The sequence below is a fragment of the Chiloscyllium punctatum genome, chromosome 35, assembly GCF_047496795.1.
Source record: "Chiloscyllium punctatum isolate Juve2018m chromosome 35, sChiPun1.3, whole genome shotgun sequence".
NCBI lineage: Eukaryota > Metazoa > Chordata > Chondrichthyes > Orectolobiformes > Hemiscylliidae > Chiloscyllium > Chiloscyllium punctatum.
Window position 1 is genome coordinate 20,036,228 of NC_092773.1, and position 27,290 is coordinate 20,063,517.

At 55.8% G+C, this 27,290-nt stretch overlaps 1 protein-coding gene across 1 annotated transcript; it reads right to left on the reverse strand.

The window, feature by feature from the left end:
- Positions 1-394: 394 nt before the first annotated feature.
- On the reverse strand, positions 395-19,368 carry bag4 (BCL2 associated athanogene 4). The gene is made up of 5 exons (XM_072554192.1): positions 19,125-19,368; positions 14,890-14,997; positions 10,042-10,314; positions 7,620-7,934; positions 395-4,872 (listed from the first exon to the last, which is right to left on the reverse strand). The coding sequence occupies exons 1-5, from the start codon at positions 19,275-19,277 to the stop codon at positions 4,381-4,383; spliced, it is 1,341 nt and encodes a 446-aa protein (XP_072410293.1). The 5' UTR covers positions 19,278-19,368; the 3' UTR covers positions 395-4,380.
- Between the last annotated feature and the right edge of the window lie 7,922 nt (positions 19,369-27,290).

Below are 27,290 nucleotides of genomic sequence, written 5' to 3' on the forward strand. Positions count from 1 at the left end.
GATTCAACCTTCCCATTCAGCAACCAGGTGAGACCCTCTTCCTATGTTCACTTATTTACCCCCCCCCCTCCCCCCCACCCCTCTCAGCATCCTGGCCCTCTCCCCTGCCATGACCCATCCACCCCCACCCAGTCCTGAAGTCGGGCGACACCCCTCACACTGACATCACCTCCTGATGTTGCCTGCGACATTTGAGCCTGTCTCCTTCTGGATTCCAGCATCTGCAGTTTGCTTGGTCTCTCTGCGGAAGATACCTGCTGTCCAGTGTTTGGGGCTGACTCCTTGTTTGATCCCTCCCTTTGTGGGCTGCAGCTTGTGGGGGGGGGGGGGGGGGGGGGTAGGGCGACAGGTTGGACTTGAGGCAGCAAAGCAGAAATAACCAGAGGCGACAGAGTGGAAGACAAGCAGATGTTTATTGCACGAATTAGTGCAAAACGAGGGACACGCAGGACGACCATACTCAACACCGACACATCAGAGCACATGACATTCCCAAAAATGTGGCAGCGCAGACAGACAACTCAGCAAACGTGACAAAAGAAGCACAGGTCACTGGTTTTCCTTTTGATATCAAAGATATAATTCTCATCAAAAAAATTAATTTTCTGTTAAGAAACATTTGCGTCCCCCACTCCTCTGGTTCAGACAATCCAAGAACTGCAAGATACCTGAGATTGTTGGTCAAGGAAACGAAAAGTGAGCCGAAGACCCTGGCTGTCGCAACAGAGACGTGAACACGGGTTTGTTTTTTGGGGTCAACCACAGTCTGTGTCAGTGCTTCCAGTTTGAGGGGATGGGAGGGGAGTGTGTGCGCAGATATATTTCTCCTGCCTTGACTTTTCCATGCTCAGTGTTTCAATTCAACTCCGTTGTTCCAAGGGTTTACAAAATATAAAAAGGTTGACTTCATGCATATCCAATATAGCTATCGATGTATAAAACCGCCAGGTGGACCCCCCAAGGGTGCGAGAGGTTTCACACCAGCCAGTGCTGAAATCACTGACCTGCACCCACTCCCCAAGCGAATGCAACGTGGCCATTCTGGCAACAGAGCCAGCTCCCTCGACACAGGACTGACTCACCGGGAAGGCTCACACCAAGGAGGGGAATGGATTGGAGGATGTCGGGCCGATGTCACCGTGGGCTGCTCCGGCCGAGGTGGCGGTGCTGAGAAGCGAGCCGGGAGGTGAGAAAGATGTTGTTTTGGGCGGGGGAGTCGGGTGACCAGCCTCCCTGCTCTTACCCACAGCCCATCTGAGGGTTTCCTCTGTTGGGGGGCGTCTCTGCTTCCCAGAGAGTGAGGCTCTCGCCCCAGCTCTTCCCAAGCTGCGGGCGAGGATCAGAAGCGGGAAAACAGCCAGCATCCCCCCCCCCACCCTGGGGAAAGTGAATCATGGAGGGCCAAGTCAGGAGGATGGAAAGCAAGCTGGGGAATTGGTCAGGTGTGGGCCCACGCCCAGCCACCTCTTGGATGTACTCTGCAGTTGTGTGGGTCACACAGGGAGAGTCCTGCTCCCAGCCAGCCAGAGGTACTGTGCAAGCTCCTCTTCCATGCAGGGGCTTCTCATTCCTGAAACGACAAGTGAGGTGGTGCAGCAAACAGGGAGGAGGCACAGATTGTCAGGATGCTCCTCTCTGGGGATGGGTGGGTCACAGCAGCACCCTGGAAATGCTGCAGACAAGAGACACATTCCTGACTGGAGGTTTAGGCCAGACACCCACTGGGATACACACAGGGATACCAAACTTCCAAAGGGAAAGAACAATTTATCACCGTACTCACCGGGACACACACACACACACAGGGAGGGACAATTTATCACCGTACTCACTGGGACACACACACACACACACACACACACACAGGGAGGTACAATTTATCACCGTACTCACTGGGACACACACACAGGGAGGTACAATTTATCACCGTACTCACTGGGACACACACACACACACACACAGGGAGGTACAATTTATCACCGTACTCACTGGGACACACACACAGGGAGGTACAATTTATCACCGTACTCACTGGGACACACACACACACACACACACACACACACACAGGGAGGTACAATTTATCACCGTACTCACTGGGATACACACACACACTCACACACACACACAGGGAGGTACAATTTATCACTGTACTCACTGGGACACACACACACACACACACACACACACACACACAGGGAGGTACAATTTATCACCGTACTCACTGGGACACACACACAGGGAGGTACAATTTATCACCGTACTCACTGGGACACACACACACAGGTACAATTTATCACTGTACTCACTGACACACACACACGCAGGTACAATTTATCACCGTACTCACTGAAACACACACACACAGGTACAATTTATCACCGTACTCACTGACACACACACACACACACACACACACACACACACACACACACACACAGAGGGAGGTACAATTTATCACCATACTCACCAGGACACACACACACACACAGGGAGGTACAATTTATCACTGTACTAACCAGGACACACACACACACACACACACACACACACACACACACACACACATACAGAGGGAGGTACAATTTATCACTCCGCTTGGGAAGGAAGCCAATCAGATTCTCCTAAACAAAGTCTCAACCAGAGTTGACTTGCTGACTGCCCAGCACTCCCTGTTCCTGCGGGAGAAGTTGTGGATCCCTTGGAAATCTGGCATTCCTGCCTGTCCCACTGAGTGCTAGACAGTGCAGTCAGCTCTCCATCTCTGTATACGTCCCGGTCCTCCCTGGAGGTGGGGGGGGGAAACCACACAAAAGGCCATCTTCTGGGTGAGATACCCCAAGGTTCCTGCCCCCATATGCAGTACTATGCAAGTCAAAGGAGAGGAAGGAATAAAGCTATCTCTAGCGGGTGGAAGACCCAATCCGAACCAAACAGAAGCTGCCCCTCCATCCACTACAGATGGTGAGGTGACAAAGCTTGGATGGATAGTGTGTGTCACAGCACAAGTTGTGCTGAAGATGCCAAGCGTTCAGCCTGGCTTGCCCATGTGGCGCCACACCATGCCACCTTCTCCATCCAAATCCACACTGCTTGGGTGATAGCGGAACGGGAGAACAGGAAGTGGGATCACAGGAAAGCACTCGTACTGGACAGAGATGGCAAGTTGACCTCCTGAGTCTGGAGCTCAGGGGCACAGTTCCGGAGGCAGTGGCCGGTGAGGGAGCACGTGGCCCTGGTCGTTTATGGGCGACTCTTGGACTTGCAGCAAAACTGCATTCGGAGGGGGTGCAAGCACACAGTGAACGTGGACGATAACAAGCCCTCAGTCAGTCATCGCCCTGATCATTCCCACAGTGATCCGTACCATTCCTTATTTATTTAATCCCATCAAAGATGGGGACGGTGGTGAGTAAGAACGCCCAAGTGCACGCTGGCAGCTCTGAGGAGGCATTGGCCCCTGAACGAGCAAGCACCGAATCGGACCAAACTTAAACGCTGACCTCTCTGTTCTCGACAGCTGCCAGAGTTTCCACCCTTTGCTCAGATCCCTGCCCTGGGAGGGACTTGGCATTTTATTCGCCTGATGGAGAGATTCTTGCACAGACACGCCCCGAGTGGCTGCGGTGTGGACTGAAACGGGGCTTGGGGAGGAGAGGGAGTCTGGGGACTTGCTGGGAACCGGCCGTCACGGGGGTTTTCCCCCTCCCCCCCCACCGTCAATGGAATCGGACCTTGCTGCGGAGTGCGCTGTCTGACTGGACGGCTTGCGTTCAGTGCTGTCGGCGCAGCTGCCCTGAGGCGGACAGGGGATGCTTGGAAATACCGCCAATCACCCTCCAACAGCACGGCACGTTCGGGCAGGCTGGACGCGGGACGGCCTTGTGTCTTCCCCTCTCCTGGGTGAGGCGGCGCTCAGCTCGACGTTTCCTTTCCCGGCGGCGCGGTGACACGAGGCTCACCGGTTTCAGCCAGCGATGCAGAAGTCTTCCAACCTGTCTGCGGGCAGGACGAAGACTTGCCTGAAAGAGGGAGTTCCGGAATTTGGGGGGGGGGGGGGGGGGGGGGCCCTCGTCCACAATGCTTGCCACCCAGAGAGAGCCTTCTCTCAGCGGCCTGTCACATCTCGTCAGAGCACGCGCCCCAGATTTGGTCCTGGCGCGTTTGAAAACCAAAATCAGGTGCCGAACGTGCTCCGAGGTGTCACCAGGGTGGGAGGGGAGGAGCTGGGGGTGGGGGGGTCGTGGGTGGTGGTGTCGGTCTATCCAGTTCCTGTGGGCACTTCCTCAAACCGGCCCCAGCGGAGAGCGACGGGCGAGTTCCGGGGCACCCCCTCTCGGTCTGCCCAGCAGGCGGGGAGGGGGGTGGGGAGGGCCCCCATTAGCCCGCCAGCACCTCCAGTTTCTCCAGCACCCCCTGAATCCGGTGCACGGCCTCCTTGCGGGCCTGGCGGACGTGCTCATGCCCATCGGTCTCCACCGCATCCAGTTCCAGCAGCTGCTTGGTGAGCAGCTCCTCCAGCCGCCGGTAGGCCTTGTCTCCCCGGGCGCCCTCGAAGCTGTCCACCTCGGCCTCCAGCTGCCGCAGCTGCACCAGGACCTGCTCCACTTTGGCGTGGCCGGGGTGGCTGGCAGCGCCAGGCGCCTGTGCCCCCTCGCTGGCCGCCTCCCTCGCGCCGTGGCCCTCCACCCGGGTCTTGTAGACGGTCGGGGGGGCACTGTACTCCACCCTGGCAGTGGGTAACGCGCTTGGCGGCCGCTCCGGGCTCGGCACGGGGGGGTAGCTGGCAGATTGCTGCTCAGTCCCTGGGTAGCCAGCGTGGCTGAGGCCGGCTCCCCGCATATCCTGATGATTCAAGGGGTATGCGACATCCTGGAAAACAGACCCCAACCGTTCAGAAACCAGCAAAAAGGAGCGTTCAACGCCGACGCTCAGTCGCCGAACGATTCGGACAAAATGGGATTGGGAAGGGGAGGGGAACAACTGGTTCGAAACAGCACCAAACCCATGCCCCCATCTTCTCGAGCCAACCCGTCCACGCACGTTGTGACCCACCCTCTCTAACAGGAGTGCCCTGAAGCCAGGCCTCCTGACCCAGAGGTCCAGACACCATCACTGTGCCACAAGATTTCCATTTCATCAGGAAGGGAAATCAGTCTTTCAAGCCTTGAATCTACTTCGTGAACCAGCCTCGACAGCTCTCTGTGCTCAGGAGTTCCACAGACTCACCTCAAAGGGGTGCCTCAGAACTCTCCTCCGAGGAGACATTACTCCTCACGTCCCGGTCTTCGATGGGGGCCCACTTATTCGGAAACTATGCTGCCCCTGCTGCTTGAGTCTCCCACACCTCTCCTCATCCACCCTCCCGGGTCCCCCTTGGGATTGTCCCATTAAGGTCACCTCACATGGGTCCAGGCCCAATCGACTCAACCTCTCCTCATAAAAGGGTCCCTCTGTACTCGGGATCAGCTGAGTGAACTTTCTCTGGACTGGCTGCAATGGTCAGTCTCTCTCTCAGAGTCAGAGATGGACAGCACGGAAACAGACCCTTCGGTCCAACCCGTCCATGCTGACCCAGATATCCCAACCCAATCTAGTCCCACCTGCCAGCACCCGGCCCATATCCCTCCAAACCCTTCCTATTCATATACCCATCCAAATGCCTCTTAAATGTTGTCATTGTACCAGCCTCCACCACTTCCTCTGGCAGCTCATTCCATCCACGTACCACCCTCTGGGTGGAAAAGTTGCCCCTTAGGTCTCTTTTATATCTTTCCCCTCTCACCCTAAACCTATGCCCCTCTAGTTCTGGACTCCCCGACCCCAGGGAAAAGACTTTGCCTATTTACCCTATCCATGTCCCTCGTAATTTTGTAAACCTCAGCCTCCGATGCTCCAGGGAAAACAGCCCCAGCCTGTTCAGCCTCTCCCTGTAGCTCAAACCCTCCAACCCTCCAACATCCTTGTAAATCTTTTCTGAACCCTTTCAAGTTTCACAACATCTTTCCGATAGGAAGGAGACCAGAATTGCACGCGATATTCCAACAGTGGCCTAACCAATGTCCTGTACAGCCGCAACATGACCTCCCAACCCCTGTACTCAATACTCTGACCAATAAAGGAAAGCATACCAAATACCACCTTCACTATCCTATCTACCTGACAGTATTCCAGTTACAGTCTGACTAGTGCCTTGCGTACAGTCAGTGAGCTCTGTTCTGATATTCTCTGCCATTTGCCTTTCCCGTGAGCTGGCAAACATGGATGTGATCCAACAGGTTTTTGACTCGAGCATTCCCAAATCCCTGTGAGCCGCCATTTCCTGCTGTCTTTCTCCATTTATAATCCTCTCCGCTCGGTGTGTGTCACCTCACATTCTGTTTGGTCTAACCTGCCTGGAACCAACGCACAGTGTGTCATTCCCAGCACGTTTGGTGTCTGGGGGGGAAAACCCAGGCCAGTCCCTCCCGACAGGTCCGTAATATCGATGGTGGGAGCGAGACATTATTAGCTGGTGGCGACAGAGAATGCTGAACGTGCAGGAACAGCTTTTTCTATGGAAGAAACTACACAGGGAGAACCCACCCTGATTAGGGGCAACGGGTTCCCAAAGGGATTGCTAAACTGTGCAATAAATACCAAAATGCTGGCAATGTTGCCCAGATTTAGCAGTGCCGATGATGAGAAGCAGAGTTTGTACATCATGCCTTTTGAGAGCGCTGGGATGAGTTAGTTCAAGAACAGGTCTGTTCCAGGTTAAGGGCTGGGGACGGGGTTGGAGGTTAAACAGGGTCAGTGACAGACGCTTTGAGGAACAAAGCCCCACCGCCCGACCTGGTGTCCCTTGAATTCACTGCCGCATCCTCAGACAGGTCCCTTCATCCTCAGCCTGCTGCACTGTGAGCTGGAGAAGGAGGACCTCACCTGATGAGACACGATGCAGTCTAGTTGACTGAAAGACAACTTCAGCCATCTCCAAATTCAAAGGAAGCTCCCAGAGAGCTGACAGCGTTCAAGGAGACGTGTAAATGGCTCAGAAACAGTCAGCCACCATTTCCCTCGACCATTTGGGATGAAGCAGAGGATCCCTGACAGAGTGGAAACCAGCCATTCGGCCCACCGAGTCCACACAATCCTTCTGAAGAACATCCCACCCAGACCTAGCACTGCTATCGTATCCCTGTCACCCTGTATTTCCCATGGTTAACCCACCCTCACCTGCACATCCCTGAGCACTATGGGTAATTTAGCATGGCCAATCCACTCTAATCTACACATCCCTGGGCACTATGGGTAATTTAGCATGGCTAACCCATGCTAACCTGCACATCCCTGAGCACTGTGGGTAATTCAGCACGGCCAATCCACCCTAACCTGCCCAACTTTGGACTGGGGGAGAAAACCCATGCAGACACAGGGGGGGAACGTGCAAACTCCATACACAGACAGTCGCCAGAGGCTGGAATCAAACCTGGGACCCTGGTGCTGTGAGGCAGCAGTGCTAACCACTGAGCCACCCTGCTGCCCAATAAAGTGGGAACATATTCGCAAAGCTTCAGTCTGGACCCAGAGGTGACCACGCGCCTGAACAAGCTTGCTCCTGTGTAGGTGCTGCTTACCTTCTGTTCATACAGAGAAGGGTTCTGCCAGCCTGGGGTCGGTGTGGAAACGACACTGCTCCTGAAAGGGGGCATGACGTGGGAATACTGCTGGGCCGATGCTGGGAGACCTGTCACTCGACTCTGAGCCCACGGGTCATGGGACTGCAGAGGGGGTGCCTGTGTCGAGGGGGTCCAGGGCTGGCTTGGGGCTCCCGGGGCAGTTGCGGCCTGGTGCTGGGGAGGGTACAGGGGCTGCTGAGGGCCTGACTCCGGGTTCCTGAAGTGGTATTGCGAGGCTGTCACTGGGTACTGGAGCTGCTGATCGAAGACTTCCTGTTCAACCAAACCAAGCAGAATGGGTTAGCTCGAGGGCAGCCTGCAGTGCAGAGCATCAGCCTCACACAGCCCAGCACAACCGAGCCCGGCCCGGCCCAGCCCAACCCATCTCAACTCAGCCCGACCCGGCCCAACCATACCCAACCCAGCCCAGTGGTGCCACGTGTCCGCTAAGGAAACATATCACCAGTTGGGTGGACTGCGTCAGGGAGCTGCACTATGTATGTCGGTGTCTGCCTGTCCACGTGTGTGTCTGCATCTGGGTCTGAGAGAGTCTGCCTCTCCATGTTTGCATCTGCATCTGTGAGAGCGAGAGAGGGGGAGGGGGAGAGAGAGACCGTCTGTGAGAGTCTACCTGTCTCTGTGTGCGTATTTGCATGTGTGTGTGTGAGAGAGTGTGTGAGAATGTGTCTCTGTGCGTGTGTTTGCACCTGTGTCTCTACATGTGTGTGTCTGCCTGTGTGTTGGCACCTGTGTCTGTGCGTGTGCACGTGTCTGTGTGTGCGCGCATCTGCCTGTGTGTGTTCCCGTTTGCCTGTGTTTGCACCGGTGTCTGCGTGTGCATGTGAGAGAGAGTCTGTGTGTGCCCGTGTGTGGAATGTGTTCGACTCCCTGTCTGTGTGAGTGTGTGTGTGTGTCTGTGGGTTGTCATCCGTCCTCATGGTCTGAAATTCCCACTGCACTGACAGTGACCATCCAGCTGGACCCTTTGTGAATCGATTCTCCCAACAGGAGATGGGGGAATCCCAACCCCTTCAGGGACACCTTGCTTGGACTGCGGAAAGGTGACGAACAAAAAACCCAGCAGCCTGGGGATTTGCTCAGCACCATCTCGGACAGGCTACGCCATGGCTGAAGGACTCTGAGCCAGTCTGCTCCAAACACAGTCTGCTTTGTTCTGTAAGGAACCCGATGGCTCAATGTGTCACCTCCAACCTCAGCAGACCCTGCACAGCCCTCTCCCTTTGGGAGAAGTTGGGGGGGGAGGAATTGGTGCCTGTTCCCAGGCGAGGCTCCCTCTGATGGGAATGCAATCAGCATACAGCCCTCTGTAAGTGTCAGAGTTCAGGAAGCCAGGCTCAGCCCACTCCCTCGAATGGCTGGAGCCTCCAATGTGAACAACCAGCCCAGCCCCTGCGTACATTCGGTTCCAAGGCCCCGTCAGCAAAGGGCTCCCAATCCTGAAAACACGGCTTCCCTTTGACCCAGGTACGTGACAGTGCAGGTGGGAGGCTCTGCTCCAACTCAGCGCTGGGCCCTGCGCATCAGAGCTTATCCAGCCGGCAGAACCTTCCTCCAACGACGTCGTGTGCAGACTGAAATCACTTAGCCTTCGCCCTTGCCCTCCCCCACCCCCCAGTGTGGGTGTGCTGCAGCATTTCCAGCACATTTACCCACCCCCTCCCAGGAGCGCACTCAGGGCTCGGGGACGGCCTGAAGGTGGTTCCGCTCCCTCACAGTGGCTCTCCCATTGCGTCAGGGCTGCCGCTGGACTGCTCCCAGCTCAGAGTACTGGCTTCACCTTGGGTGCTGTGGGACCCAAACGAGTGCGCTCCTTTTGGCCCAGTGCTTGCTGAACTAACCCAACCCCAACTGGCGCCTGGTCTGACAGAGGTAAAACACATCTCCTTGGAGAGAAAGCACTCTATGGCCTTGTCCCTCCTTGTCTCTCTCTCTCGATCAATCCTGCATTCCACAACCTCTGGCCTTCCTCCACCTGGCTGCTTTCACGGCCTCCTTGGACTCTCTGAAACTGGTCACATCTCCTTTGGAAGACCAGAGTGTTGATTGACCCAAGCTTCAGCGCTCACACTCGCTGTGAAACATCAGGAACCGCTGACAAGTTGCCTGCTGGGAATGGGGCGAAATTCCACGCCGGCAAACGGACAGATGTGCGCATCGCTGCTGGCTGACCGCGCCCCCCCCCCCCCCCGCCAGCCAAAGCAAACACCGAAATCTCCACAGCCTGGCGTTTCACAGCACCGCTCATTCTGGTTCAGTATCTCACCTCATTAACAGCTCCCCCTGCCCCAAAGCACTGGACACATCCCCCCCCCCCCCCCCCCCCCCCCACACTCCCCCACCGGGCTGGCGCGTCACATACCCGCTGTGGTGGAGCACCGTAGGCTGGGTGAGCTGGTGTCGGAGTCCTGGCTGACAGGTTGTGGGGGGGTGCCCCATGCTGCGAGTGGGCCCACTGCGTGGCAGGAGCATGCCCGTTCGACGGGGGCCTGGACAGCCCAGCTTGCTGGCTGTTCTCGCACGGAACGCTCTCCGGCGAGCGATTCTCACTCGGTCCCGTGGGATACCACGTGTTCGGCGGGACGCGGCCCGGGGAGGAGGGCCGCCCGCCGGGAAAGGCCCCGTTGACCAGCCCCTGGAAACGAAGGGACGGAACACCAGTCACTCACATGCCTCAGACGAAGGAGGGGGAAGGGAAACGGACACGCTAACATCGCACGGTGCGCCGCTTGACCCTGGAGCAGGCAGCTGGGGAGATCGGGCCTCTCCAAGGGGAACGAGCAGGACTGTGGCCCTGCCAGGGTCCAGGCCTCTGACATCAGCAATGACCAGCCAGCAACCTGGGTGGGTAGGGTTTGTGAGGTCAGTACAGTACAGTACACAGCAGGACAGGGCAAGCACGGCTTTGTGAGCGGGACATCGCACCTCACAAATTTGTCGGAGTTCATTCGATGAAGTGACCAGGAAGATTGACCAGAGCAGGGCGGTAGGTGGGATTTCAGGAAGGCCTTTGATAAGGTTCCACACGGTAGGCTGCTCTGGAAGGTTAGGTCACATGGAATCCAGGGGGAGCTGGCAAATTGGATGCACAATTGTTTTGATGGCAGGAAGCAGTGGAAGGATGGTTCTCAGACCAGAGGCCTGTGACTGGTGGGGTACCTCAGGGGTCGGTACTGGGCCCATTGCTGTTTGTTATCGATATCAATGATTGGGATGAGAGCATGGTTAGTACATTCACAGATGACACTAAAATAGGTGATACCACAGTCAGTGAGGAAGGTTCTCAGACCCTGACCAGCTGGGGAAGGGGGCGAGAAATGGCAAAGGGAGTTTCATATAGATAAGTACAAGGCCGTGCATTTTGGAAAGTCAAATCAAGGTAGGAGTTTCATGGTGAATGGGTGGGCCTTAAGGGGTGTAGTGGAACAGAGGGACCTTGGAGTTCGGGTTCACGGTTCTCTGAAAGTGGAGTCCCAGGTCGACAGGGCAGTGAAGGAGGCTTTTGGCACACTGGCCTTCATCAGTCAGGGCACTGGGAATAGACATTGGGACGTTATGTTGTAGTTATACAGGTCATTGGTGAGGGTGCACTTATCAGTGTCGGTCACCTTGGTATTGGAAGGATATTAGGATATAGGAAGGAAGAGTGCAGAAGGGATTTACAAGGATATTGCCTGGACTCAAGGGTCTGAGTTAAAGGGAGAGGTTGGACAAGCTCGGACCTTTTCTTTAGAGCATAAGAGACTGAGGGGGGACCAGATGGAGGTGTACAGATCATGACATGCATGGATAGGGTGAACGCTCTCAGTTTTTTCCCCCAGGGTTGGGGAATTGAGGACTAGAGGGCATTAGTTTAAGGTTCGAGGGGAAAGAATAAAAGGGAACCTATGGGGCAACATTTTCACACAGAGGGTGGTACGCATGTGGAATGAGCTGCCAGAGAAAGTGATTGAGATGGGCCCATTAATAACATTTCAAAGGCATTTGGACAAATAGATGGATAGGAAAGGTTTCGAAGGATATGGGCCAAGTGAAATGGGGTTCGCGTGGGTGGCCATTTTGGTCGGCATGGACCAGTTTGGGCCAAAGGGCCTGTCTCCGTGCTGAAGGACTCTGTGACTCTGTGTTGACCAGAGCAGGACAGCTGGAAGCGGCCACTGTCAGAGAAGGAGAATACAACTACGTTTTTCCACCTGAGTCAGTCACGGTCAGCAAGGCAAGTCATGGGGAAACAGGGTGAATGAAAGCTCAGAGAGATTAGACGATTGAAGCTTGGCAGGAGAACCTGAGAATAAGTGAACCTGAAGGGGAGTGTGTGGAGTAGAGAAAGGTAACATAATTAAAATACAAGTCCTCGGACAGCACCTTCCAAACCCACAAGCCCTCCATCTTAAAGGACAAGGGGCAGCAGGTACACAGGAACACCACCCCCTGCGAGTTCCCCTCACCATCCGCGACTCGGACATCTATCGGCCGTTCCTTCAGGGTCAGAATCCTGGGACTCCCTCCCTCACGGTGCTGTGTGGGGGGGTCCCCACACCACACAGGACTGCAGCAGTTCACCCCCCCACCTTCTCAAAGGGGGCAGTTAGAGGGTAACAGGGCAATAAATGCTGGGCCCAGCCAGCAACACCCACAAACACACACTTTGTTGAAGAGGTCACACCTCGCAATGGAGACAAACTGGGGTCAGACGCTGAATGGAGTGTGAAACCTGAAAGGGTTCAGAAAAGAATGACAAGGATGTTGCCAGGGTTGGAGGGTTTGAGCTACAGGGAGAGGCTGAACAGGCTGGGGATGTTTTTCCTGGAGCGTCAGAGGCTGAGGGGTGACCTTATACAGGTTTACAAAATCATGAGGGGACATGGATAGAATAAATAGACAAAGACTTTTCCCTGGGGTGGGGGAGTCCAGAACTACAGGGCATAGGTTTAGGGTGAGAGGGGAAAGATATAAAAGGGACCTAAAGGGCAACTTTTTCACGCAGAGGGTGGTACGTGTATGGAATGAGCTGCCAGAGGAAGTGGTGGAGGCTGGTACAATTACAACATTAAAGAGGCATTTGGATGGGTATGTGAATAGGAAGGGTTTGGAGGGATATGGGCTGGGTGCTGGCAGGTGGGACTAGATTGGTTCAAGATAACAGGCTGAAGGGCAAATCAGGGGCTGCCCCCGGTGGGCAACGTGACCAAGACCCCCATACCCAATGAGTCAACAAGTCAGGCTGTCAACGTGCTGCCAGACAGGGGACACAGACTTGGTTAAACCTGCCCGTTTCCAAGTGGGACACACTTCACTGTGAGCTCCAGTCAGAATCCAAACAGGACTTGGTGAAAATGATGTACTTTGGGAGCAAGGTCAGACAGAGTCGGCCAACTCCTCTCGGGATGACTCATTCAGCCCAAGCATTGCAGCCAAGGGCAGGTTCGTCATCACTCTGCGGTTGGGCTGGAGCTCAGTGCAGCTCCCGCTCACCCGGTCTTGCTCAGTCAGATGCCACAAGCTGCAGACGTCAGCACTGGCCTGACCCACCTCTCTCAAGCAAGCAAACACACATGGCTGGCCCAACAGAAACCTGGGAAGCCTGCTCACTGGAATATGGGGAGGACACAGGCTGGGGCTGCATGAGGATTCAGCAGAGCAAAGGCAGTGCCAACACACCACGCCGGGGGCTGAGCTAGGAGGCAAGATGACTTTCACCTTCGGGATTTCCACCGTCGTACTGTCAATTCACTCAGTTAAGGACTGTGGGTGTGTCGGTCAGACCGGGAAAGGATGGCAGATTTACCTCCCTCAAGGACTGGAGTGAAACGGATAGGGTTTTGACAACGATCCCATGACAGGATCTCCATGTCACCACACCCCCAGGCAGCAGATGATTCTTCAGAACTCAAATCTCCCAACTCAAAGATCGCAGTGTCACAGCCCAACTCAATACAGCAAGGAGCCCAGCCAAGTCGCCTCCAGCCCAGGGGTCACTGCCACTCACTGTTCTAAGGGGACGGCGCACCGACGGTTGGAAGCATTGCTCCGATGTCACCTGCGTTTGGATAGTGCCGGAATCGACCCCGAACAAGACAGCCAGAGGGAAGTCCGGCTGCTTCACGGACGCAACAACAGGGCACAGGAAGAGGTGGTGGCGGCGAGAGCCTTGGGTGAAGAGTTGGGTTTGACCATGCTGGAGAGAGGGAGGGACTCTCAAGGAGGAACGGGTGGAGGGTGGCACCAAGGCAGGCAGCTGGAGGACAGGTTTGGAGCAGTTCAGCGTGGTGCTGAGGGGGCAGAGGGTCGGGTGGACATCGGAAAGCTCTCAGGTGTGTGTGCGCGCGCGCGGGCTGGTCTGCCCATGTGTCTGTGCCTGCACGTGAGTGTGCGCTGTGGACAGATGCCATCAGCTTCCATCTGTTTCCCAAGATGGTTGGGTAAGATTGGTCTCGCAGACTCAGAAAGGGGTGCATCTGACCCACAGCGAGGAGTGGGGGGGTACCCACGCTGATTGTAACCATCACCCCCACCACTCTCTGCCTCTGAGTCAGTGTCAATCCCCTCAACGCTGGTCACAATGGCCAGCTGCCTCAACCTCCCAGGCAGTTTTGACAAAGAACACCTTGGTTTGCACGGAAATTGCCAACTAAACAGCCCATGTGAAGCCAGGGGTGTCACCCTTACCCCTGGCGCAGGAGCCAGTCACCCATCGGAACACCTGCTCTGTCCCTCTGCCTGACTGGCCTGGTACAGGAACAAGTGCAGTCTCATGCCCACATACAGCACAACATTTAAAGAGCATCTGGATGGGGACCTGACGAGGAAGGGTTGGAGGGATCTGGACCATGTGCTGGCGGGTGGGACGAGATTGGTTTAAGACGGCAGGCTCAAGGGCAGATCAAGGGGCTGCCGCCCCCTCGATTTCTTCCTCAGCCTTCCCAATGTCGGAGCCAAAGCGGGTTTTGATTTTTGCTCGCCCTGGGTCGGCAAAGCTGCCCTTGGCACGGATGAACTCACATGAGTTCTAAACCTGAGACAACTCACAGCACTCCAACTATAGGCAGGGCGTACAGACAGGCACCGGCCCCATTCTGGCCTGACTTCTCCTGGGTGCCCTTCGAGTTACTGTCCCCATCGCACGCCCTCAATTCCCTCAACTGAGCCATTTGCCCCAATGCAATCTCCTCCCTACCCCCTGGGAACAATAAGCACAAAGGCTGCTTACTTGTGGAGGCATCTGATGGTTCATCATCGGAGAGTAGTCACTGGGATATGGAGTCTGGGGTCCAGTGGGATACCAGTAACTGGAGGTGTATCCTGGATATGGCATCTCCTGAGGTGGGGTGGGGGGGGGAAACAAAACAGTGGAAGGGATCCTGAATCAAATGCACTATTCAAACAAACATTCCTTGGAAAAATTACAGCCAGCAAACCAACCATTTCAGCTCCTCGGCTACCTCATGGGCTCCTCACAAGCTATTGTCCTGTGCTCCCCCCCCCCCACCCCACTTGAGAAGGTGGGGGGTGAGCTGCTTTCTTGAATCGCTGCACTCAGTGTGGTGTAGGGACCCCCACACGGCACCCTTAGGGAGGGAGCTCCAGGGACGGTGAGCCAAGGGAGAGTCTTACAGAAATTCCACACAGTAGTGGGCACTGTTAGATAACGTCAAGTGAAATAAAGTGACAGATCTAAGCCAAACACCTTGGCGCACACGGTCACTGCTGCACAAACAGGCCATTCAGCCCTCCTCTTGGAGGCTCGATCACAGGTGGTGATCCACCTCCCTTTTGAATGGCTCGCTTGACCCTGCCTCAACGACACAGCACAGAGTAGGTGGCCTGATGGAATCACAGAGACTTGGATTTCCAGGTGACCAGACAGCGTTGAGTATGTCAAGGCAGATGGCGGGGGACCCTGTGGGATCCCTGCACAGCAGGACTCTGAAGGAGCTGCTCACAGGATCCCTCTGAATTCAGTCAAATGGCTATGCAGGGGAGAGGACAGAGTTAAACAAGCAGCAACTCTTCAATCAGCCGCGGGAGCTTTCTCAAACTCTGTTCTCCATGGTTCCTTAGCCGAAACCTCTCCTCTCCCGGTGAATGTGGCCTGACAACAGCCTGCACGACATCCCACCCTCGCCTCGTCCCCCTCACCCTCAGTGCCTGTCCACCCACTTCCCCCACTTACCCAGGAAGCACCAGCCCATATTGATTGAGGGCACCTCCTGATCTCCTCAATACAGCCTACCTCCAGCACTTGACTGCACTACCAGCACGACAAGTAATGACTCATACCAAAACCATGTTTGCTCATGTCATACTTGCTTATAATCACAGAATCCCTACTGGGTGGAAACAGGCCCTCCGGAGAGTAACCCATCCAAACCCATTCCCCTTCCTCTGTTCTCCTACATTTACCCCGGACTATACACTTGACCTCCACATCCGTGAACACTATGGGGCAATTTCCAATGGCCAATTCACCCGAACCTGTACATCTTTGGGACTGTGGGAGGAAACTGCAGCATCCGGAGCAAACTCACGCAGACACACGGGAGAATGTGCAAACTCCACCTAGAGAGTTGCCCGAGGCCCAAATTGAACCCAGGTCCCTGGCGCTGTGAGGCAGCAGTGCTAACCACTGAGCCGCCGTGCTGCCTCAGCTTCTTCTGCAAATCACCCCCAATTTTGCGTGCTCTCTTGATCCTTCTGTGCCCTTTCACGGTTTTGAGAACTTCCCGCAGCGCAGTGAGCAACAGCTCAGAAGTCGCCAAGGTGTGGCATGACTGACACTCCCTCAAGTGCTCATGACCAGCCTCTGTTCCAAAAAATGAAAACACACACAAACTCATCCTGGGGGAGAAGTGCAAGTCGGAAAGCGCGATAACAGGACAGTTTCGTTTCTGAACTTCAATCAGAGTCATTCTGGCTGCGAACCAAGCTGCAGGAGCTAACAACGAGTTTCACCAAGAAAGTGAGGTACATCTCAGGCTCAAACCTGTCATCCTCTGAACTCCCACCTGCCCAGCAAACATCCAGCAGAATATCCCAATTCTCCGAACAGCTGCAGTACACTACGAAACAGCACAGTCAGACTCCAACCCTCCGTCAAGTGGAAAAAAAGCAGCTCTTGCTCATTTCCTTGCTGCCGATTTCTGCTTTCAAGATCAAATCCGCTCACTGTGAATTATACAGAGAAAGCAGTTCCCTCCTCACTCTCCTGGCAAGGCCCTGGAACACGCGGGTCTCATCTCTGTCGCCGATCCAAAGTGGGTCAAACAGGTGGCCTTCGGGGAAGGAAATCCACTGTGCTAACCTGGGTCTGGCCCACGTGTGACGCCAGACTGACAGAGAACACTGTCTGACTCTGAAACGGGCGCTCACTCTGTCTGCGGGGTGACACACGCTGACCTTCCCAGTCCAGGCAAAAACAGAAAGGAGGGTTTCAGCATGAGCACGCAATAGCAGCAATTCAATTTGGAGCAAAGATCGAGCAGGTGGAGGTGAGGGTTGGGGGGGTGGGGGTGAGTGTTTCTGAGAACGAGTCACTGGAGTCAGAGACACACATCATGGAAACACACCCGTCCATTCTGAGCACATTTCCCAAATTAAACTCGACCCATTTGCCTGCACGTCACTGTCCAAATATCCTTTCATTGTTTTAACCATTCCTGCATCCACCATCTCCTCTGGCGGTTCATTCCACACACAACACCACCCTCTGTGCAAACAAGTTGCCCCTCCCTTTTAAATCTTTCTCCTCTCACCTTAAACAGAAGCTCCCTCGCTTTGAAAGCTCCCACCCTCACTTAAAGATCTTCGCCATTCACCTTGTCTCCATCCCTCCAAGGCCACCCCCTCAACTTCTTGCGCTCTGGGGCAAAACATCCCAGTTTCTCTGTACAACTCAAACTCTCCACAGTCCCAGCAACATCCTGGTCGTTCTTTCCTGAACCCACTCCAATTTACTAACATCCTTCGTATGGCAAAACTGGACACAGGACGCCAGACAACGACTCACAAACATCCTGTCCAACCTCAACAGAACAGACCAACTCCGATACTTGAAGTACTGAGCAAGCGTGCCTCAGTCACCTTAAACATCATGTAACATGAATATCAAAGAGTTATGTACCCGAACCCCTGGGTGTCTCTGTTTTACTCAGGGCCAAGAGTTATGTACCCGAACCCCTGGGTGTCTCTGTTTTACTCAGGGCCCTCCTGTGAATTGCCTGAGCCCCAATCTTGTTTGTTTAGCTGAAACGGAGAACCGAGCATTTATCTGGACTGAGCTCAGACTCTCCAGGCTCCTCTCTCTCCATCCAGCCTGACCTGCTGGGTTCCTCCAGCAATTTCTGCCTCTGGGGATGCCCTCGAGGGAAGGAAGTCTGCCCCGCGCTCACCCAGTCCAGCCTACATGTGACTCCAGACTCACAGCGCTGTGTGCGTGGTCGACTCTGAACCGCGCTCCCCCCATGTGGGGGAGACATTGGGTGATCAATGCCAGGTCCGGCTTACCAGAGCCATCACGCCCCAGTGGCTCTTTCACCTGACCTCACCCCCCCCCCTCTCTTCGCACCATTTCCCCCCACCCCCGAAAACACTTGGCCGCGCCACAACCCCCTTTTCTGGTTGAACCCCTTGGGGTTCGAGAGTTGGGGGTTGGATAAAGGAGCCATTGGGGTCGGGGTCAGGGGTCGGATAAAGGAGCCACTGGGGTCAGGGTCAGGGGTCAGATAAAGGAGCCATTGGGGATTGGGGGGGTCGGATAAAGGAGCCACTGGGGTCAGGGTCAGGGGTCAGATAAAGGAGCCACTGGGGTCAGGGTCAGGGGTCAGATAAAGGAGCCATTGGGGATTGGGGGGGGTTGGATAAAGGAGCCACTGGGGTCAGGGTCAGGGTCAGGGGTCAGATAAAGGAGCCATTGGGGATTGGGGGGGTCGGATAAAGGAGCCACTGGGGTCAGGGTCAGGGGTCAGATAAAGGAGCCATTGGGGATTGGGGGGGTCGGATAAAGGAGCCACTGGGGTCAGGGTCAGGGGTCAGATAAAGGAGCCACTGGGGTCAGGGTCAGGGGTCAGATAAAGGAGCCACTGGGGTCAGGGTCAGGGGTCAGATAAAGGAGCCACTGGGGATTGGGGGGGTCGGATAAAGGAGCCACCGGGGTCGGGGTCAGGGGTCGGATAAAGGGACCACGGGGGGGGGGGAGAAAGAAGAGGGCAGGTTAAGGGAGTTGGTGGGACGTGGTGCCTCCCATGTTCGAATAGCCCACAGACCCCCCCCCCCCCCCCCAATCCCCGGGGCACCTCGGGGGGAGGCGAGATGCCTTTAAATGGAATAAACGTCCTCCGACAATTAAAGGCTGGGCCGTGCCCTTTAAGGCAGGGAAGGGGCCGAGTGGCCGCCTCTGAGAGCCCCCCCCCCCCGCGCCGCGGGGCCGGGCCGGGGCCGCGCTCTGACCTGCTTGGGGAGGCCGCCCCGGAGCCTCGGGTCATCCCAGGTGGTGGTGCCCGTGTTGTGGTCGATGTAGTACGGCCAGCCGCTGTGCGGGTCCCGCTTCATCTGCCAGCCCCGGGGCAGGCCGGCCAGGCGTCCCGGGGCCTCTCCCGCCATCACCGCACCAGGGGTGAGCCGAGCCGAGGCCTGACGCCTGGGGCCTCGAGTTGTTGTCGTCCACCGTCCGCCACGCCCCCTCTCCCCGTCCCCCGGCCCCGGCGCAGGCGCAGACCGACCGCACCGCGCCCGACCTCACACGTGCACGTCCTGTCCAATCCCGCGGCTCTCGGGTCTGGGGGGAGGGGCGGGCCTGACTGCCCAGTGGCTAAAAGGGCTGTCACTCTCAGGGGGGCACGCCCCCCCCAACCCACACACCGTGCCCCGCCCCGCCCCGCCCCTCCCCCAACACGCGAGCAGGCGGACGGCCCCGCCCACTGATCACGGCGCGCGCGCTGTCACGCAACCTCGAATCACCCGGCGGGACCTGACCCGCCATTGGTCGAGGGAGGTGTCAATCAGGGGGTCCGCCCGCCAATCACATTCTCTCCCTCATTCCCAGTCCCGCCCTCCTCATTCCCAGTCCCTCCCTCACTCTCTCCCTCATTCCCAGTCCCTCCCTCATTCCCGGTTCCACCCTCTCTCATTCCCAGTGCCTGTCTCCCTCATTCCCAGTCCCTCCCTCATTCCCAGTGCCTCTCTCCCTCATTCCCAGTCCCTCCCTCATTCCCAGTGCCTCTCTCCCTCATTCCCAGTCCCTCCCTCATTCCCAGTGCCTCTCTCCCTCATTCCCAGTCCCTCCCTCATTCCCAGTGCCTCTCTCCCTCATTCCCAGTCCCTCCCTCATTCCCAGTGCCTCTCTCCCTCATTCCCAGTCCCTCCCTCACTCTCTCCCTCATTTCCAGTCCCACCCTCATTCCCAGTCTCTCCCTCATTCCCAGTGCCTCTCTCCCTCATTCCCAGTCTCTCCCTCATTCCCAGTGCCTCTCTCCCTCATTCCCAGTCCCTCCCTCATTCCCAGTGCCTCTCTCCCTCATTCCCAGTCTCTCCCTCATTCCCAGTGCCTCTCTCCCTCATTCCCAGTCCCTCCCTCATTCCCAGTGCCTCTCTCCCTCATTCCCAGTGCCTCTCTCCCTCATTCCCAGTCTCTCCCTCATTCCCAGTGCCTCTCTCCCTCATTCCCAGTCCCGCCCTCACTCTCTCCCTCATTCCCAGTCCCTCCCTCATTCCCGATTCCACACTCTCTCATTCCCAGTGCCTCTCTCCCTCATTCCCAGTCCCGCCCTCACTCCCTCCCTCATTCCCAGTGCCTCTCTCCCTCATTCCCAGTCCCTCCCTCACTCTCTCCCTCATTCCCAGTCCCACCCTCATTCCCAGTCCCTCCCTCTCTCATTCCCAGTGCCTTTCTCCCTCATTCCCAGTTCCTCCCTCACTCTCTCCCTCATTCCCAGTCCCGCCCTCCCTCATTCCCAGTCCCACCCTCATTCCTGGTTCCACCCTCTCTCATTCCCAGTGCCTCTCTCCCTCATTCCCAGTCCCTCCCTCATTCCCAGTCCCTCCCTCACTCTCTCCCTCATTCCCAGTCCCTCCCTCATTCCCGGTTCCACCCTCTCTCATTCCCAGTGCCTCTCTCCCTCATTCCCAGTCCCTCTCTCATTCCCAGTGCCTCTCTCCCTCATTCCCAGTCCCTCCCTCATTCCCAGTGCCTCTCTCCCTCATTCCCAGTCCCTCCCTCACTCTCTCCCTCATTCCCAGTCCCTCCCTCATTCCCAGTTTCTCCCTCATTCCCGGTTCCACCCTCTCTCATTCCCAGTGCCTCTCTCCCTCATTCCCAGTCCCGCCCTCTCTCTTTCCCAGTCCCCCTCACTCTCTCCCTCATTCCCAGTCCTGCCCTCTCTCATTCCCAGTCCCACCCTCTCTCATTCCCAGTGCCTCTCTCCCTCATTCCCAGTCCCTCCCTCATTCCCAGTCTCTCCCTCATTCCCAGTCTCTCCCTCATTCTCGGTTCCACCCTCTCTCATTCCCAGTCCCTCCCTCATTCCCAGTCCCTCCCTCACTCTCTCCCTCATTCCCAGTCCCGCCCTCCCTCATTCCCAGTCCCACCCTCATTCCCAGTCTCTCCCTCATTCCCGGTTCCACCCTCTCTCATTCCCAGTCCCTCCCTCATTCCCTGTGCCTCTCTCCCTCATTCCCAGTCCATCCGTCCCTCTCTTCCTCACTCCCACTCCCTCCCTCCATTGAACCTCCTGTTATGAAGGAAGGTCAGTGTCAGTGGAACGTCCTTCCGTAGGGAGTGTGACTCACCAGCCCCCCCTCTGAATGGAGTGTCGGGTCTGTGCCCGTGACTCTAATCTGTGAACCTGACCGACTCTGGGAGCAGGACGACTCGAGTCCAGGCATGGGGATGAGAGGTGACTGTCCAGTGCTTGCCTATACCCTCAGAGCTCCCAATTTCCTGTTCACATTTGGCAGGACATGGGAAGGAGGGGGCTGGTGGCCATGGTCAACTCTCAAAGCAGACCGAACGCAAAGTTCCAGGAGAAACTCACCTCCAAACTGGCCCTGCTCAGTGCATCCTCCAGCAGTGCACCTTCTCCCACGCCGTATCCTCAGAGAGAGAGAGAGAGAGACTCCCTTTGTCCTCCATCCCCAGTGTACCGGACAGGTCCCATGGCGTTCCCAATTCCACGGGTGGGCGACGGTCGCAGTCACCTCTGAGTCACGGTGCTGGACGTGACGGTCCCTGACCAAACCCAAGCAGCTCAGCCGCACCTCCTCCATGGTGACGGGCTACCCTCTGATCAGACCCTCGATCTGAACAGTGGAACGGGGCTGCGAGGGCCAAGTCCTCTCCTCCCGTTCCCTGTCCCGACGTTTGCCCAAGTCTTTGGATGGCGGGGGGGGGGGGGTGTGCAATCGGTTGGGTCGGCTGTCAGAATCTTCCAACTCACCCCTGCCCCAGAGATGAAACTTCTGAAAGTAGGGGCCAAGCGTTTAAGGTGAGAGGGGGCAAAGTTCAAAGGAGACGGAAGGGGGCAAGTCTTTGTTTACCGCAGAGAGTAGTACGTGTCTGGGAATCGTTGCCAGGGGCGGTGGTGGAGGCAGACAGGGGTATTTAAGAGACTTTTAGGTAACCACAAGGAATGGTGGGACAAGGACTAAGTCCAGGCGGAAGAGATTAGTTTGGCGTCACGCTCAGCCCAATGTTGGAGGCAGAAGGGCCTTGGCGATACTGGTCTAAGTTCTATCCTTCCCGCCCCCGCTCAGAGTCACCTTGTGCCTCAAGGTTCCGATTCAAACCAGTGGTGTCCTCAGATCGGAGGGGGAAATCCTCCTGGCTCAGAGGTACGGACATGACCACCACAAGCAACGACACTTAGAACGGTTCCCTCCAAATAACGCACCCCATCAAGCGAGAGCTGTCACAGGGAGAAACGGTTTAAATAATTTCTTTAATTCTTTTTTTTTTGTTTCAAGTATCGAGCTGGTGTACAGAGAAATGGCTTTTTTTTCTTTTAAATGTACTTTTTTTTATTTTACAGGTCTTTAATACAGGTACTTGAATTCAAAAGTGTTCTCTCCATGACACCAAGTAAAAAAAAAATGAGGAATCTGTTCAAACTCTAAAAAGCTGCATCAGTTCGATGTGAGTGGGTCAGCATTCTATAGTTGAGTAATCTAAGACAGCCATAGCTTTAAACCTGATGAGCAGTCAAGGTGTCTAAACATTCCTGTTAATGCTTGATACGAGTGCTGAAGCATTCCTTACAGTTAAAATGCATTAGGATTAATACGATTCCAAACCAGCCTGCCTGTACTTCCTCCTTTCCCGGGTGACAGAGAGCAGTTGCAACCCTCCCTCCCTCTGAGACTGCACAGTGTTTTCTCTGTTTCACCCTAACACACACACACACACACACACACGCAGGCAAAGAACACAGGGACAGGCAGACCACACACACACACACACACACACAGAGGCAAAGAACACAGGGACAGGCAGACCACACACACACACACACACACACACGCAGGCAAAGAACACAGGGACAGGCAGACCACACACACACACACACACACAGAGGCAAAGAACACAGGGACAGGCAGACCACACACACACACACACACACACACACACAGAGGCAAAGAACACAGGGACAGGCAGACCACACACACACACACACACACACACAGAGGCAAAGAACACAGGGACAGGTGCACCACACACACAGGCAAAGAACACAGGGACAGGCAGACCACACACACACACACACACACACACACACACAGAGGCAAAGAACACAGGGACAGGCAGACCACACACACACACACACACACACACACACACAGAGGCAAAGAACACAGGGACAGGCAGACCACACACACACACACACACACACACGCAGGCAAAGAACACAGGGACAGGCAGACCACACACACACACACACACACACACAGAGGCAAAGAACACAGGGACAGGCAGACCACACACACACACACACACACACACACAGAGGCAAAGAACACAGGGACAGGCAGACCACACACACACACACACACACACACACACACAGAGGCAAAGAACACAGGGACAGATGCACCACACACACACACACACACAGGCAAAGAACACAGGGACAGATGCACCACACACACACACACACACAGGCAAAGAACACAGGGACAGACATATCCCTTCACACACAGGCAAAGAACACAGGGACAGGTGCACCACACACACAGGCAAAGAACACAGGGACAGGCAGACCACACACACACACACACACACACACACGCAGGCAAAGAACACAGGGACAGACATATCCCTTCACACACAGGCAAAGAACACAGGGACAGGCAGACCACACAAACACACACACACACACAGGCAAAGAACACAGGGACAGGCGCACCACACATACACAGAGTCAAAGAACACCGGGACAGGTGCACCACACACACACACACAGGCAGGCAAAGAACACAGTCACAGACACCACACACACAGGCAAAGAACACAGGCACAGACATACCCCCCCCACCAACAAACACACACAGTCAAAGAACACAGGGACAGGCACACCAAACACACACACGCAAAGAACCCACACACAGACAGACCCCCCCCCCTCCACACACACACACAGGCAAAGAACCCCCACACAGACAGACCACACACACACACACACAGGCAAAGTACCCACACACAGACAGACCACACACACACACACAGGCAAAGAACACAGGCACCACACACACACACACACACACAGGTAAATAACCCATGCACAGATGGACCACACACACACACAGGCAAAGAATACAGACACAGATGTACCACACACACAGAGGCAAAGAATGCAGGGACAGTTGCACCACACACACATATACACAGGCAAAGGACATAGGGACAGGCACACCATACACACAAGCACATTCACAGCACAATCTAGGTGCAGGCACATTACACAGATACACCACACACATAGTACGCATATAGGTGCAGGCAGACTCAGGCACAGACATGCACACTGACGCACCACACACCCAGGCAAAGGACACAGGCACAGAGAAACCACACAGACACACCTCACACTGACACTCAAGAGGCTGCTTGGTGACACACCCAATCCCAGAGTAAAACTGTAAGTATGAGTCACAGCAATCACAGTACTGTCTGCAGATAACTGCTCCACCCCAAGCCCCTGTTCCCTCCCGCAACACCCACATGTGCAGACATCCCACTGGCCGAGAGCTTTGTGCTGGGCCTGGCTTTGAGAAGGATGTGCCGGGTGCCGTATTATTGAACTCTGTGCAGGGTTATTATTGCTGTCAGACAGTTGAACAGGGCAGGGCAGCGTGACCATCAGAATTGGCCAGGGTCCCAGATCTCAGATCCGTTTAACCTTTTGCGGATGTGGGACCGGAGTCCCTGCTGAGGGCAGCTCCTGCACTGAGCAGACTCTTGCCATTTTCCCGCTGTCCGTGTGCTTGTTTGAAGGCTCCTGGTTCTTTTGTGCTCACTGATCCATTATTGCGAGACTGACCAAGGCTAACTCTTGGTTCGAAATTGTGAAGTCCCCCCCCCCCCCCCACTGTCGTACCAACCCTCTCCTTTTCTTTGTGTGCTTGAAATTGAGAACATGAAGGTCCACTAGCTAGCAAGCAGCATTCACAGACTGCACCACCCACACACACACACACGCGCTGTGTAGTTTGGAGTTTCATGTTGTATACAGTCGCTGAGGTTAGATTGCCAGAGTGGTCAATGGTATAGCGAAGTGTGTTCCTTTGAAGCACTGTCCTTTGGTTTTACAGGCACAGAAAGTATGTATTACCTCATAGTGCTCAGGGAAGTGCAGGTTAGGGTGGATTGGCCATGGGAAATTACCCATAATGCTCAGGGAAGTGCAGGTTAGGGTGGATTGGCCATGCTAAATTACCCATAGTGTTCAGGGATGTGCAGGTTAGGGTGGATTGGCCATGCTAAATTACCCATAGTGTTCAGGGATGTGCAGGTTAGGGTGGATTGGCCATGCTAAATTACCCATAGTGCTCAGGGATGTGCAGGTTAGGGTGGATTGGCCATGGGAAATTACCCATAGTGTTCAGGGAAGTGCAGGTTAGGGTGGATTAGCCATGCTAAATTACCCATAGTGGTCAGGGATGTGCAGGTTAGGGTGGATTGGCCATGCTAAATTACCCATAGTGGTCAGGGATGTGCAGGTTAGGGTGGATTGGCCATGCTAAATTACCCATAGTGCTCAGGGATGTGCAGGTTAGGGTGGATTGGCCATGGGAAATTACCCATAGTGCCCAGGGATGTGCAGGTTAGGGTGGATTGCCTGTGATAAATTGCCCATAGTGCCCAGGGATGTGTAGGTTAAGGTGGATTACAATGAGAGGGTGAGACTGGGTGGGATGCTCTTCGAAGGGCCAGTGCGGACTCAACAGGCCTAAGTGCCTCGACGAGGGGTTGGTGCCACCCCAGCGGCCTGGGCATTGAGTGTGCCCAGGATCCTTGGAGATTGCCACTCAGTCACCAGTACACACTGATGTTCTTCAGAGGGAAATTCTCCAGGGAGGGAGGGAGGGAGCGGGGGGGGTTGGTGGGTGGGTGGGATGGCACGTAGCACCAGGGAACTATCTTCACCAGCCTGAAAGGGTATTCCTGTCAACCCCGAGACCATGCACGGGCCTCCTGCCTTGGCAAGTTGTCACGAGCTCACCCAGCACCTGAGTGAATGGCCCCAGATCATCACTGAGTTTTGAACGTCCCTCTCAGGGTGGGGGACCATCTCACAGGACTCTCTCCCAATGGCTGGTTGCGTAGCTCAGTTCTCCATCGACACCATCCCGCAATGGCGGGGGGAGCGTGCCCGCACCCCGCGGGGCACAAGAACCCGCGGCCGGACTCCATTCGAGTCGCGTTCCCGACGGAGCGGGGAAGCGGCTGGTCGCCTCAGGGCAGCGCCCGCTCCCGGAGGGCCCCGCCGGTTCGGGGAGTGAAGATCTGGACGGAGGGCCGGACTTCAGCAGGGATTCGGACTGAACCGTCCCGGCTGGGCGAGGGGGTTCCACGCCCAGCCATCGAGTCGAGCACATCCCCGAGGCACTGCCCGGCCGGCCTCGCGTTGACCACCGGCCGCGATTCCTCCGGTGTGCCGGCAGACAGCTTCCCCCGGGCTCCAATCGCACCCCTCACCAACAGACTGGGGACCGAGTGGACGGTGGACGGGGATATCACACACAGGGCCGGTCTAGACCAGTGTGGACCTCCAGGCTTGCTCCTTCACTCCCAGCAGTGACCGAGAGAGGCCAACCATTCTCAATGGTCGGAGTTATGAACATGGAGGAGGCCAGGACAGATCATCCCAGCGGAAGGACACTCAACACCTCCTGCATTGAGCAGTTGCGAGCCCAGGACCGTTTCACCGGTGTCCCAGTGCAGTTCAACAGGGGATGGTTGGGTTCGGGATGGAAATTCCTTCAGAAATATCCGGTTTTTGTCCAATGGTTTGGCCTCGTGTGCCGGGAGCCTCGCTATTCTCTGGGGTTCCTCCCACATTGAACGATGACCCATTCCCTCCCGGCCCATGGTACGTGCCATAGCCTGCCTGCTCAGGCCACTGA